Below are 13946 nucleotides of genomic sequence, written 5' to 3' on the forward strand. Positions count from 1 at the left end.
ATTACTACCACATTTCCTAGTTTGGATGCTTCCTCAGTTTCATATCTCATCTCAAGCTCTCCCTGAGCATTTTGATCAGGGGGACGATAGATCGTTCCCAGTATTAAGTCCCTCCTGGGGCACGGTATCACCACCCACAATGATTCTGTGGAGGAGTCTGCCTCTTTTGGGATTTCGAGCTTGCTGGATTCAATGCCTTCTTTCACATATAGAGCAACACCGCCACCAATACCAACTTGGTTGATGCAGCTGTTTCTGTCATCCCAGATGCTGACCTTCATGGAGGCCCAGTCGTCCTGCCTAGAACAGGGATTCCACATGGCAAAACGGCTGGAACAGTACCGGAAAGACCTGGCCGCTCAGGTAAAAGGAGTTAGAAGGGTTCAGAGAGAGCATGGTTTGTGAGGAAGTGGACCCTGCAAGAAGAGGGGTGGAGGGCGGTGGGGTGAGTGTCTGATTCCGTCACCACTTGGCAGCCGCTCAGAGGAGGGAGGAAACTGTCTGGGGTTGGAGCAGGGGAGGTGGAGAGCTAGCCCTGCCAGGAAAGAAAAACGGTCAGGCAAACAGGATGCAGGAATTCAGATTCTGCGCAGCTTGCAGAGATGCAGCAACCTCAGAGCTCCACATCTGGTTCCTCAAGGTAGGAAGCTTGGTCGATGAGACGTTTTGTGCGGTGGGGGTTAGGGACACTAAGAACCTAGGCCCAATATTTTCCATTGCTGGGATTGTAAGATAAATTGGGGCAGGGGGAACATGGCTGGAATGAATGGAAGAAAATGTTCAAACTGGGGATTTCTGGTTCTCAAAACCATCATGCTGCCTAGAGCCAGGTCGTCACAGGTGGTGCAGCTGATGGTAAGCGAACCCTCCCCGCCCCCCAAGGCTGTGTGGCTGCTTCCAGGTCTTGCTCTCTGGATGTGGGAAGCCATCACAAGGACAGGCTCCAAAAATAATTAAAAATACGAAGAAAAGAAGAAAGGAGAAATGAAAAAAAGAAAAGAGAAAGTAAAGAATGAAGAAATGGCTTTAAAAGAGGATTAGACAATCTCCATGGAGGAGCAGGCTACCAGTGGCTACTAGCCGTGATGGCCATGCTCTGACCTCCACTGGCTGAGCTAGTGTGCCCCTGAATACCACTTGCTGGAAACCGCAGGAGGGGAGAGTTGCTATTGCGCTCAGGTCCCTGTTATTTATAATTTATTTATTTATTGCATTTATATACTGCCCATAGCCGAAGCTCTCTGGGCGGTTTACAGCAATTAAAAACATTAAAAACAGATATACAAATGCTAAAACACATTTTTTAAAAAGCAATTTAAAAACACATGCTAAAATGCCTGGGAGAAGAGGAAAGTCTTGACCTGATGCCAAAAAGATAACAGTGTTGGTGCCAGGCACACCTCGTCAAGCAGATCATTCCATAATTTGGGGGCCACCACTGAGAAGGCCCTCTCCCTTGTTGCCAGCCTCCCAGCTTCCCTCAGAGTAGGCACCCAAAGGAGGGCCTTGGATGTTGAGCGTAGTGTACCGGTGGGTTCTTCTTGCGAGCTTCCCATAAGGGGCATCTGGTTGGCCACTGTGAGAACAGGAGGCTGGACTAGGTGGGCCCCTTTGGGTGGATTCAGCAGGGCTCTGCTTATCTTTTTATTTTAATATTGTGTTTTTGATTGTTGTTAACCTGCCCTGGGACCTTATGAGAGTTTACCGGATTGGTTCTTTTGCAACAGAAGCTTTTCTGATTGGTTCGTTAAGAAGCTAGAAAACAAGCCCTTGATGAAGGCAGCTTTCGCCGGAATGTGTGGGGCACGTTGAATAAACGAAGAACCCCCCTCCTCCTCCTTGGCATCTTTGAGATACATTGCTCTCTTTTACATGTGGGACTTACTTTAATGAATTGGGTAACAGCCAGGTTGTTTTTTAAAACTTTTAAATTGGCTGACAGCAGCGCTGCTGATCTGCCAGAGCTCACCTCGCAGTAAACTAGGGAGACTCTCAAGTTTCTCTTCCAGATCTTTCAAATCTAACATTTCCCAGGGATGTTTAATTCATGCCAGAATTCCGAATGCAGCCTTAAAATGAGGCCCACCTCAGCTGCCAACGGACGAGCTAAATTCAAGCTGACCCAGCGGAAACACCCGTGGCGTTGGGGATGTGGGTGTGTGGGATTTTCTCACACATCCATTGACCTTTGACCTTGTGTGTTTTGCGTTGGCGAAGGAAGGGGGTGGGCAGAGTTGGCCTCCCTTCTCCAGTCCTGTCGGCTGTCTCTGCATGGAAGCTTCCGAGTTCAAATCCCACTCGGCTGTTTCCTGTTGGAAGCGACATGCTTCCCTGCAAAGTGACCCCTGGATCTGTTGTCTTGGCTACGCTGGTGGATTTCTCTTCATTCCCCAGCCCAGAGGGCTGGAAGGGAAAATGTCAGGCAGACTTCAATGTGTCTTCCGGAGAGGAACCCAGGCGTCCGGCTTCATTTCTCTAACTCTCTTCCAGCTCCATCAGTTGGTCTTGGAGTCGGCCCGGGAAAAACGGGACATGGAGCAAAGGCATACAGTGATCAAGCAGAAGGTAAGGGAATGGAAGGGTTCGCCTTACAGGAGGAGCCTTGTCTCTTGGGAAGGTGGAGCTTCTGCTTTAAGGGTGGGGCTTGAGACAAGTGGGAGGAGCCTTGGAGGAAAGGGGAGGGGTTTTGATTTGGTATGTGAGTAGCTGAGGTGGCTTAGAGTTTGGGAGGAGCTTGTGAAGAAAGGGGTGGAGCTTGTGGTGGGAGGTACAATGCAGGGACGGGCTTGAGATAGACCCATGCCTTAATGCAGTGGTGGACTGGATGAGGGCCAATAAACTGAGTTTGCATCCTGGGAGGACAAAGGCTCTCTTGATAAGTGCACTTTATGTAGGGCTGCCTTTGGGCCTGCTCATATCCCACCTGGCCAGGTTCAAGGCTCTCATGTTGATATGTTGTTATGTGCCTTCCAGTCAATTATGACTTATGGCGACCCTATGAATCAGTGACCTCCAAGAGCATCTGTCATGAACCACCCTGTTCAGATCTTGTAAGTTCAGGTCTGTGGCTTCCTTTATGGAATCAATCCATCTCTTGTTTGGCCTTCCTCTTTTTCTACTCCCTTCTTTTCCCCCCCAGCATTATTGTCTTTCTAGTGAATCAGGTCTTCTCATGATGTGTCCAAAGTATGATAACCTCAGTTTCATCATTTTAGCTTCTTGTGACAGTTCTGGTTTAATCTGTTCTAACACCTAATTATTTGTCTTTTTTGCAGTCCATGGTATGCACAAAGCTCTCCTCCAACACCACATTTCAAATGAGTTAATTTTTCTCTTATCTGCCTGTTTCACTGTTCAACTTTCACATCCCTACATAGAGATCGGGAATACCACGGTCTGAAGATCTTGACTTTGGTGTTCAGTGATACATCTTTACATTTGAGGACCTTTTCTAGTTCTCTCATAGTTGCCCTCCCCAGTCCTAGCTTTCTTCTGATTTCTTGACTATTGTCTCCATTTTGGTTAAGGACTGTGCCAGATATTGATAATCCTTGACAAGTTCAATGTCCTCATTGTCAACTTTAAAGTTACATAAATATTCTGTTGTCATTACTTTAGTCTCCTTGACGTTCAGCTGTAGTCCTGCTTTTGTGCTTTCCTCTTTAACTTTCATCAGCATTCGTTTCAAATCATTACTGGTTTCTGCTTGTAGTATGATATCATCTGCATATCTTAAATTATTGACATCTCTCCCTCCAATTTTCACACCTCCTTCATCTGGGTCCAATCCTGCTTTCCGTATGATATGTTCTGTGTATAGATTAAACAGGGTGATAAAATACACCCCTGTCTCACACCCTTTCCAATGGGAAAGCTAGCCGCTTCCCCAGGAAGAACCTGCTTTTCCAGCCCAGAGACCAAGGCAGGGCCTGGGCCAAAGCGGCACCCACCACCTTACCTTGTTGGCGCCTCTGAGGGAAGAAAAGGAGGCAGCTGATGGCGTCGACGCCCGCTGCCGCCTCGAAGGGCCCTGTGCCTTTGACCGCTGAATTCAACAGGTGAAGTGTTTTCCATCACTGTCTCGCAATTTAGATGCCGTGCCAGTTCACCTGCCGCCCTTGTGTCTGTCACGTGTTGGTTATAGACAGGAGCCTTGCCAGAGGTGGCAACTCTCTTCTCGAATTACTGCTTCCATATACAGAAAGCATTGTTGCTCCCAGGCATTTTCAAGTGTATTTTAACAGCATTTTTGTATTTTGGACGTTGTTTGGTTCTTTTGTTGTTTGTTTGTTTTTTCCCTTGATTTATTGTATTTATATATTGTACTGGTTTTTATCTTTTTGTACACCGCCCAGAGAGCCTCTGGGCTTAGGGCGGTATATAAATTAAATAAAATAAATAAAATAAATAAATAAAATTGGTTTCTCCATATTCTGCCCTTACAATAGCTTCTTGTCCAGAGTATAGGTTGTGCATCAGGACAATCAGATGCTGTGGCACCCCCATGTCTTTTAAATCATTCCATAGTTTTTCATGATCTACACAATCAAAGGCTTTGCTGTAATCTATAAAGCACAGGGTGACTTCCTTTTGAAATTCCTTGGTCTGTTCCATTATCCAACCTCTTCTTGAGCATTACTTTACTTGCATGGGATATTAAGGCAATAGTTCGGTAATTACTGCATTCTCTGGGATCCCCTTTCTTTGGAATTGGGATGTATATTGAACGCTTCCAGTCTGTGGGCAATTGTTTAGTTTTCCATCTTTCTTGACAAATTTTTGTCAAAGTTTGGACAGATTAAGTCTCAGTAGCTTGTATCAACTCTATTCTATGCCTGGTAATTTGTTTCTTCCAAGTATTTTAAGGGCAACTTCCACCTCGCATTCTAAAATTTCTGGTTCTTCATCATATGGTTCCTCTGTGAATTAATCTGTCATCCTGGTATCTCTTTTATAGAGTTCTTCAGTGTATTGCTTCCATCTTTCTTGTATTTCATCTTGGTCAGTCAGTGTGTTCCTCTGTTGATTATTCAACATCCCTACTCTTGGTTTGAATTTCCCTTTAATTTCTCTGATCTTTTGGTATAGGTCTGTTGTTCTACCCGTTTTGTTGTCCTCTATTTCTATACAATAACTATTGTAATAGTTTTCTTTGTCCCTACGTACTAGTTGCTGTATTATTGCATTTAGGGTTCTAATCATGTTTCTGTCTTCTTTTGCTTTTGCTTTCCTTCTCTCTTTAATAATTTTAAGAGTTTTGTCAGTCATCCATTGAGATCTTTCTCTCTTTTTAACTAGAGGTATTGCCTTTTTGCATTCTTCCCTAATTATGTCTCTGACTTCACTCCATAGTTCTTCTGGTTCTCTGTCAACTAAGTTTAAAGCCTCAAATCTGTTCCTTATTTGATCTTTATATTCTTCTGGGATGTTATTTAAATTGTATTTTGGCATTGTGATTGCTTTGTAGTTTTTCTTTAGCTTTACTCTGATTTTCGATACGACCAGTTCATGATCTGTACCGCAGTCTGCTCCTGGTCTTGTTTTCACAAAAAGTATGGAGCTTCTCCATCTTCTGCTACCAATTATATAATCAATCTGATTCCTAAATTGACCATTTGGTGATGTCCATGTCTACAGTCGTCTTTTTGGTTGCTCAAACATTTAAAATTATATACATAAATAAAAATGAAAAGATGGTAGGAGCCTGGGAACAAGGGGTGGTGCTTGGGCAGAATCGGAGGAGAGGGAATGTCGTAGGGCCGTAAGAAGCTGCCTGTTGGTCCACCTAGTGTTGTTGCCACTGATTGGGCTTTCAGTGGGTCTCTCCTGGCCTTTTCTGGAGACACCAGGGGTTGAACCTGGGACCTTTTGCATGCAAAGCACACGCTCTGTACCACGGAGCGATGCTCCTCCCCTAATTCATTTTTTACATTTGTTTTGTTTGCCTTTGGATGTTTTCCTTCTTGTAATGAGGCATCCCTTCTGCCGTTTCTCAGGACCTGTCACAAGAAGACGTTGTTCCTGAGCCTCGTGCAGAGCCAGGCGGGGTGGTGATGGAAGGGTACTTGTACAAACGTGCCAGCAATGCCTTCAAAACATGGAGCAGGTGAGCGATGCCCCCTGTCCTGTGTGCACCTCTGCATGCTCCTGTTTCCTCTTCAGCTGGAGGAACAAGGGGTGGACAGAGAGAAACAACTCCATCTTACACACAAGAACTGCCATGCTGGATCAGACTCAGCTCAGCTCTCTGTTGCTCACCACACTTTAGGAAGCTGCCTGGTACTGTGTCAGGCCATAGGTCAGTCTTGGCCTTCAGGTTTTCAGGCAGGAGTCTTTTTCCAGCTTGACCGGGAAATGCCGGGGATTGAACGCGGGCCCTTTTTCACGCAAAGCAAGTGCTGTGGCAGTGACCTACAGCCCTTTCCTCTAGCCACTGAAATATCTTTTGGGGATTCTCACAGGCAGGGCATGAAAGCTTACAGGTGATTGTAATGAAGCAGTATACAGGGCAGAAGAAGCTACTTTATACCAAGTCTAGCTCAGTATTGTCTACCCTGCCTGGCACCAGCTTTCCAGGATTTCAGGAAGGGGTCTCCCTGTCTGGAGATGCTGGCTGCTGTACCTGGGACCTTCCTCCTGCAAGGAGATGCCCTGCCACTGAGATACGGCCCATCTCCTTATATTAACTGTCAAAATAAAGAGTTAGGCAGCAGCCCTCCTGTTGGCTGTCTCCAAAATCTGCTATTTTCGAGCTACACTGCATTTATATTTGGAGGTCCCATAGAGCTAATGTGTACCTAATCGGCATTGCCAAACTTGTTTCTCCTTCCTCTTTCAACAAGCCTTTAAAGTTGAGACCTATCCCAGTCTGCGTCTGGGTTGGAATTGCTTTTTAATATGTTCTTAAACCTTCTTTAAAAAAAAAATGTTTTAATCTTAGACAATGTTTTTAAAGCTTTTTTTAAGAAACATTTTTAAAGATGCTTTGTTTTAATGTCTTTTAAAGTTTGTTTTTATGATGTTTTAAAGTGTTTTTAGTGCTTTTGTTTGCCGTCCTGGGCTCCTGCCGGGAGGAAGGGTGGGATATAAATCAAATAATAAATAAATGAGAAAGTGAACTTCTCGTACTGTGGCTCATGCCTTGGCTCCCTTAAGCCCTGCTTACCCAGATTTGAAGGAGACTTCTTGGCCCCCTTTGATTCCAATCTGTCCAACCCCAAGTTTGGGGTGGCAAGGCTTTGTGCCACTACCCACCACCCCAGTGCTGTTTCTCTCCACTCCTTCTTCTCATTTCCCCCCCACAACTGCTTTCAAGTCATGACCATAAGATGGCTTTTTAAAAAGGGCTTTAGAACTTGGGTGGCTTTTAAAAAGTCATTAGACAAATTCGATGGGGGATAGTGGCTACTAGCCATGATGGCTATGTTCTGGCTCCACCATTGGAGACAGTGTGCCCCTGAGTACGAGTTGCTGGGAATCAGCGGTGGGGAGAGCGCTGTTGCACTCGGATCCCACTTGGGGGCTTCCTATAGGGCAGGGCTGGGGAACCTATGGCTCTCCAGATACTGTCATGCGGATTCCAGCTTCCGTCAGCCCTAGTCCTGGTGTGCGCTCGTGTCCTCTTTGTGGGTTTCCCTTTTGTGGCACCTGGTTGGCCACAGTGAGAAGAGGATGCTGGATGAGGAGGGCCACTTTTGGTCTGGTCCAGCTGCTGCGGGGTGCCTTCTTGCGTTCTTAATGAGCTGGATGCCAATTTCTCCTGCCACACGTGTTCCCCCCCTTCCCAGTGGTCTGTGTGGCCGATCTGGCTTTGCAAATCCTTACAGGCCTTCAAGCAATAACCTTTAGAAAGGGTGAAACTGGTTCCCAGCAACAGGACTGGCTGGGCCGCAGTAGATGCAGGTTTTATCTGAGTCTGGTATCTGCACCTATTGGCCAGTGCCTGTAACATGCATCACAAGATCCCCCTGCCTCTCTATTTTTAAAGTTTTTAGTTTATCCGAAAATACGTGCAAGAGTCAGTGTTTAGGCTTCAGAAAGAAAAGTAGAGAGGCTACTCCTCCCCTGTCCTTAATTCAAGAGCACCTTGTTTGCCTTAAAAGTAAAATTGACTAGACCTCAGAAGGACTGTCCCTTTCTGTAAGCAGTTTCTCTGCATGGTTGATTCTTGTGGCATTAAAGAAAGTGGCAACAATTAGGAATGTTCTTCATGTGCATTTAGACTTCAGAAAGAAAAGTACGGGCTACCTCTCCCCTCTTTTGTAATGGCCACCCGCAATTCAAGAACACCTTGTTATTTTTTTGATGTCCTTATATATTCTCGGTCACATTTTGTGTGTTGTATTTTTAAATTGCAGGCGCTGGTTTTCCATCCAGAGCAATCAGCTGGTCTATCAGAAAAAGGCCAAGGTGAGGGGTGGGTGGAAAGTGGGATTTTCTTTGTGAGCTTTTTATTATTTATTGATTTAATTAACATCCCGCCCTTCCTCCCTTTTCTAGGGGGGGGGAAGGGGCAAAATCTCACAAGCAGGCAAGGCATGGGTAAAAGTTTTAGCTGGGGGATGCGTCATTTTCATTTTCAGAACCAGTCACCTCCTTCCCCTTCCTGTGCGTAAACCTATCCACAGTTGTCCTGCCTTCCCCTTCATATATATATTCTTTGACTTGCTTTGTCAAATGAAGAATTATGAGCTAGTGACTTATCAGCTAATCCACAGGAGCGTGTGAGTGTGCATAAGTGCAAGGTTGCATCCACCCCATCCATTTAAAGCACATGACTTTCCTCCAAAGAATCCTGGGAACTGTAGTTTGTTAAGGGTGCTGGGAATTTTAGCTCTGTGGGGGGTAAACTACAGTTCCCAAGATTCTTTGGGGGAAGCCATGAATGTTAAAGTGCTATAAATCTGCTTTAAACAGACGGTGTGAATGTGACCTGAGTCGATCTGCGGGGCAGAGGAGAGTTGGGGGATGGATGTGGGGTGTGGTGGGTATGGGATGACAGCATTTGGGGAGGGGAGGCAGGAGAACATTTGCCCTGAGTCCACATCTTGCCCTTCCCTCCTTGAGCCCAGGATGCTCTGACGGTGGTCGTGGAGGACCTTCGGCTGTGCACTGTCAAGCCCTGCCCTGACCACGAACGACGCTTCTGCTTCGAGGTGGTGTCCCCCTCCAAGTAAGTCTCCTCCCTGGTAGGCCCTCAAAAGCTCGACATTTCCCTGTGCTGGGCTGGTGCTGGCCCAGCTCTACCCAAAAGGTGGCCTTGCATGTGGAGAGATGTCATGTTGTTTCTGGAAGACACTCAGGCTCTGACTTTGGCAGATCTTCACGGGACAGGGCATGGGAATCCCTCCAAAAAGGAGCAGGTTTCTCCTGTTGACCCATCACTGCCTTTCTACCTCCCTGGCAGGAGCTGTCTGCTCCAAGCGGATTCAGAGAGACACCAGCAAGCTTGGGTGTGTGCGGTTCAAAACAGCATTGCATCCGCTTACAACGAGGAGCGTCTGGAGTCCCCGGGGCAGGTAGGGGATTGTCCAACTATCACACTAGAAGATTGAGAAAGTTCACAGTCCGTTCCCTAATGGGTGACCCTGAGCAGTGGATATCCACAAGCTTTTTGCTTGTTGCATTGACTTCGCCTTCCCTGTAATTAGGGATGCGGGGAGAAATTCAGTTCAGGTCACAGTTTTAATGTGAACCTCCCTAATTTGCATTCCCTGAAATGATTTCCAAGCAAAATGCAGCTGTCCTTTGACATTCACAGTTCTCTGAATTTTACGATGCAGTTCTCTAACCAAAAAAAGTATACAAAAATGCATATATTGGTGGGCACTGTGCATAAAATGCCTATATTACTGAACCTAACATACAAAAGTGTGTTATATTAGGGAAAATAGTTTGCAAAAAAAATTAGTGTTTATTAAACAGAATCGCATACAAAATGTGTGCATTAGAAGAAATACAAACTCACATACACAGGATTCCTGCATTGAGCAGGAGGGTGGACTTGATGGCCTTATAGGCCCCTTCCAACTCTACTATTCTATGACTCTATGAAATGCTGATGAATTTTTGTGACGATTATTTAAAACGGTGGTTTCCAAACTTTTGCTTCCCACGGACCACTTGAACATTGCTGAGGGTCTTTGCAGGCCACGTAATAATTTTTCTGCCCGTGTAGCAATTGTAGCGTTCTGTGCTAGATGCTGCATGATTTTTAATTGCATTTTTATTGCTTCTTTGGTTTCTTATTTTACTGCATTATGATTTGCATTCCAAAGAGTTCAGGCTGCAATACAACAGAATACAATATAAGAAATAGAGATTATAATGCTGTTAATAATAGTATCATCAATTTGATATTGATCTGTTAAATATAATTGTAATGAATATAGTGTATAGGAGTATGTATATCACAGTCCAAAAGTTTTACATCTCATTCTTCTGTCTTCCTTAAAGTAAAACAACGAAATGCATAATCTGCCATATATTGTTATTGCATTTTGTGATATTTCCATATGTCTTCTTAACATCAAGCATGGATTTATTTCTTCTTATATGAGCCCCATTTTTCTTACTCTTACTAGATGTGTAAGTTCAGTTATATATGCCCTTTCCCGTACTTTGGTGAGGCAGGAATTTATTGGTGATGGAAGAGGGTTTGCCCAGTTTTTACAGATTTCTGTTTTTGTTGCTGTTAGCAAATAGGTTATAATCTCTTCATTTTCCTCCATTACTGTGCCTTTTTAAGATATCCAGATATTGTTACAAATGGATTTCTGCGGAAGGCCTAACCAAGGGTATTTTTTATTTCTGTTAACACTGCACAATTTGGCTGTTGCTGACCATACTTCCGCACCATCTGTTGGAAATTTCTTATTCTGGTCGTCCCTGCAGCTTCTCAACTCCCACAGTCTTTGCCTCGCATCCTTTCCAGCTTATCTTCAGGGCTAGAAATTTGATTTTTTGTTTTGGTTTTGAAATGAGAGCTGGGATTCTTGGGGTGGAGAGAACCCTGTGCCCAGCACCGATTTCCGAACTTGGAGACTGTGCCGAGTCTTTGTTAATTCTCTTCCCTGCAGCCCCTGGAACGAACGGCCTCCCTGTCTGCAGCCAAACTGCAGTCCCCCTCTGGTCGGAGGCTGCGGGGTGGCGTGGACAAGCACGTTGTGGACCAGGTGCAGCGACTGGAGGGCAATGCCCAGTGTTGTGACTGCCGGGAGCCAGCGCCTGAATGGGCGAGCATCAACTTGGGCATAACGCTTTGCATTGAGTGTTCTGGCATCCACAGGTGAGTCACTGCCTGTGTGTGTGACTGAGGTCAGGGCGTGCCACTTTGGGAGGGAGAGAATTCCAGTTTCTTACTTCCTCATTGTTCCTTTCCTGCTCTAAGAGGAGGCGGGGCTTGGGACATGTGGGAGGAGTCTTGGAGAAGGGAGGGATTTGGGGATACAGCTGGCTTGAGCTTTGCAAGTGGCTGGCTGAAGAGGCGGCACATAGGAGGTGCTTGTGAGTGAAGGGGGTGGAGCTTGTCGTGATAGGAGGAACTGGGTGGGGTTTGTATCCCAGGGACCCAGAGAGGGGTGGAGCTTGCGATGAAGTGGGAGGAGTCAGAGAAGGGGGTGGGACTTGAGTAGAATCAGAGCGGGGCTGCTATTTCGATCTCTCACCCCCCCCACTTTAAGATTTCCCCCGGGCTCTTGCTGAACTCTTCGCCTCTGTCTCCACATAGGAGTCTTGGTGTCCATTTTTCCAAGGTGCGGTCACTGACACTCGATTCCTGGGAACCAGAACTTGTTAAGGTAAAGGAGAAGGGCTGCTGGTGTTGGGGAGCTGCGAAATTGGCTTGTGTGCCAGCAAGCCAGTGTATTCCACACCTGTGTGAGTGGTGCACCCACAAGCTCCCTTGAGTGGTGGTTGTGTGAATAGAATCTCAGAGGGCAGCCCTCAGTCTCTCCATTGGCTCTCATAACACTACCATGTGATCTTGTGAGTCATGCTGTTCAAATCCTGTTTCGGTTATTTGGGTTTCTTGTGTCAATTGGGGGAAAATCCAGTGTCTTGAAAACTCACTTTTCTAGTCTGTGAAATGGGGATTATAGTGACCTGCCTCACCGGCTTTTGTGGCAATGGGGAGAAAGATGTTGTAAAGCAACTTATACTTGCTTCTCATTGAGGTGGTCTGGGCTTTACCACTACTGATTGCACTGAGTGCTCCTTGGTAACAGACAAACAAAACTCCCTGCCCATAGAAAACTAGTGTGTCAGGTTTCTATCTTTTCAAGTATTTATTTATTTATTACATTTATATCCCACCTTTCCTCCAAAGAGTCTAAGGCAGTATACATGGCTCTTCCCCTCTACATTTTATACACACAACAGCCCTGTGAGGTAGGTGAGGCTGAGCAGCAGTGGCTGGCCCAAGGCCTCCCATTAAGCTTCATGGCAGAGTGGGGATTTGAACCCTGGTCTCCCAGTTCCTAGCACAATACTCTAACCACTCCACCACACCAGCTCCTGACTTGTTACGTGCAGTGAATATTTTGCACATAGGAACCCTGAGACAAATGAGTCCCTGCCTGCAGTCTGAAGTGGTTTAGTCCAGACATGGGTTTACTGCCTCAGTGAGAACTAGAACCTTAGGAAAGTGCTATATAAAGGATAGGTGAATATGAACAGTGGCTGGGAGGGCAAAGGGGTGTGGTAGTCTCTTCTGTGGCAGGGCTGGGGAACCTGTGCCACCCCCTCCAATGTTATTTTGTCAATTCCCATCAGCACCAGCCAGCACAGCTGGTATTCAGAGATGATGGGAGTAGTAATGCAACAACATCCGGAGGGCCACAGGTTCCCCATTCCTGCCTGTTTAGCAATGGATCTGAATTCGAGCAATTTGACTTTGTCGGGGGGGGGAGAGCTGAATCTAGGGAAATGGTGCTTCTAAAACAAACACCTCTCCTCTCTTGTCTGCCGCAGCTGATGTGTGAACTGGGGAATCGTGTCATCAACCAGATATACGAAGCACGGGTGGAAGAGATGAACATGAAACGGCCCCAGCCAGGCTGTTCACGGTGAGAATCTCCCCTTCCTTGATGCCCCCGTGATCTCCTCTTCCCCATGCCCTGCCCTAGTGGTGCATCTTCAGAACCCCATCCTCACCTCCCACCCCATAGAGAATTCTCTGAGAATTGAGGAGGATTGGAGATAGAGATTTTTTTTTCTGTTAACAAATTTGTTCCGTCGTCATCGTCATTACCGGCTGTCCTTGGCAACCCGAAGATTATTGGGTGTGAGAGTAGGTGCTTGCTTTTGGAAGTTTTTTAACTTTTTTGAAGATTGTTTTTAACTGTTTTAGAAGTTTTAACTGTGTTGCTTTAATATTGACATGTTTGCCACCCTGGGTTCCTTTGGAGGAAGGGTGGGAGATAAATGTAATAATAATATAATAATAATTATCATCATTATAATTATTATTATGTATTCATCCTATTTAATACCTATAAAGCATATAAAATGTTCTAAGCACTGCACATGTGTTGAATCATAAGGCAGCCCTTGTCCACAGGCTCACAGTGTAATAGACATGATGCAAAAGGAAAATATAATGGGGAGGGTAGAGGAAGACAGGTGTTCATGCAGCTGCACCTTCACTGGCCGAAAGAGGGGCCAGGTTGGTCTCCTCCTTGCCATGATGTTCTTTCTGTGATTGCAGTCTCCAGTAGGCCTAGGTCACCTGGCCAGTGACAGAGGCCAGCGGAATAGCTGGCACTGCTGCATCTATGGCTATGCCAGGGGTGCTGAAGTTATGTGCTTTGGCCTCTAGATGTCCCACATGGGGACACCATCCTCAAACTGTCCTTCCCTTCCTCCCTGGACTGGGCAGGGGTAATGAGAGGGCCACCCCCCACCTTGCACCAGGAAACTTCCGAAAGATCCATAGCTCAGTGGCAGAG

The 13946-nt window shown here is 46.0% G+C and overlaps 1 protein-coding gene across 2 annotated transcripts in view; it reads left to right on the forward strand.

Annotated features, from left to right (window-relative positions):
* ACAP1 (ArfGAP with coiled-coil, ankyrin repeat and PH domains 1) overlaps positions 1–13946 on the forward strand; it is a 41481-nt gene that overhangs the window by 15242 nt on the left and 12293 nt on the right. For both annotated transcript variants that reach the window (XM_061589388.1, XM_061589389.1), the window contains exons 8-16: positions 268–363; positions 2491–2565; positions 5997–6106; positions 8358–8409; positions 9072–9172; positions 9407–9518; positions 11079–11287; positions 11729–11798; positions 12970–13064. In XM_061589388.1, the coding sequence (XP_061445372.1) occupies positions 268–363; positions 2491–2565; positions 5997–6106; positions 8358–8409; positions 9072–9172; positions 9407–9518; positions 11079–11287; positions 11729–11798; positions 12970–13064 (920 nt within the window). The remainder of the gene's footprint in view (positions 1–267; positions 364–2490; positions 2566–5996; positions 6107–8357; positions 8410–9071; positions 9173–9406; positions 9519–11078; positions 11288–11728; positions 11799–12969; positions 13065–13946) is intronic.

Source organism: Rhineura floridana, chromosome 11 (genome assembly GCF_030035675.1).
Source record: "Rhineura floridana isolate rRhiFlo1 chromosome 11, rRhiFlo1.hap2, whole genome shotgun sequence".
Classification (NCBI taxonomy): domain Eukaryota; kingdom Metazoa; phylum Chordata; class Lepidosauria; order Squamata; family Rhineuridae; genus Rhineura; species Rhineura floridana.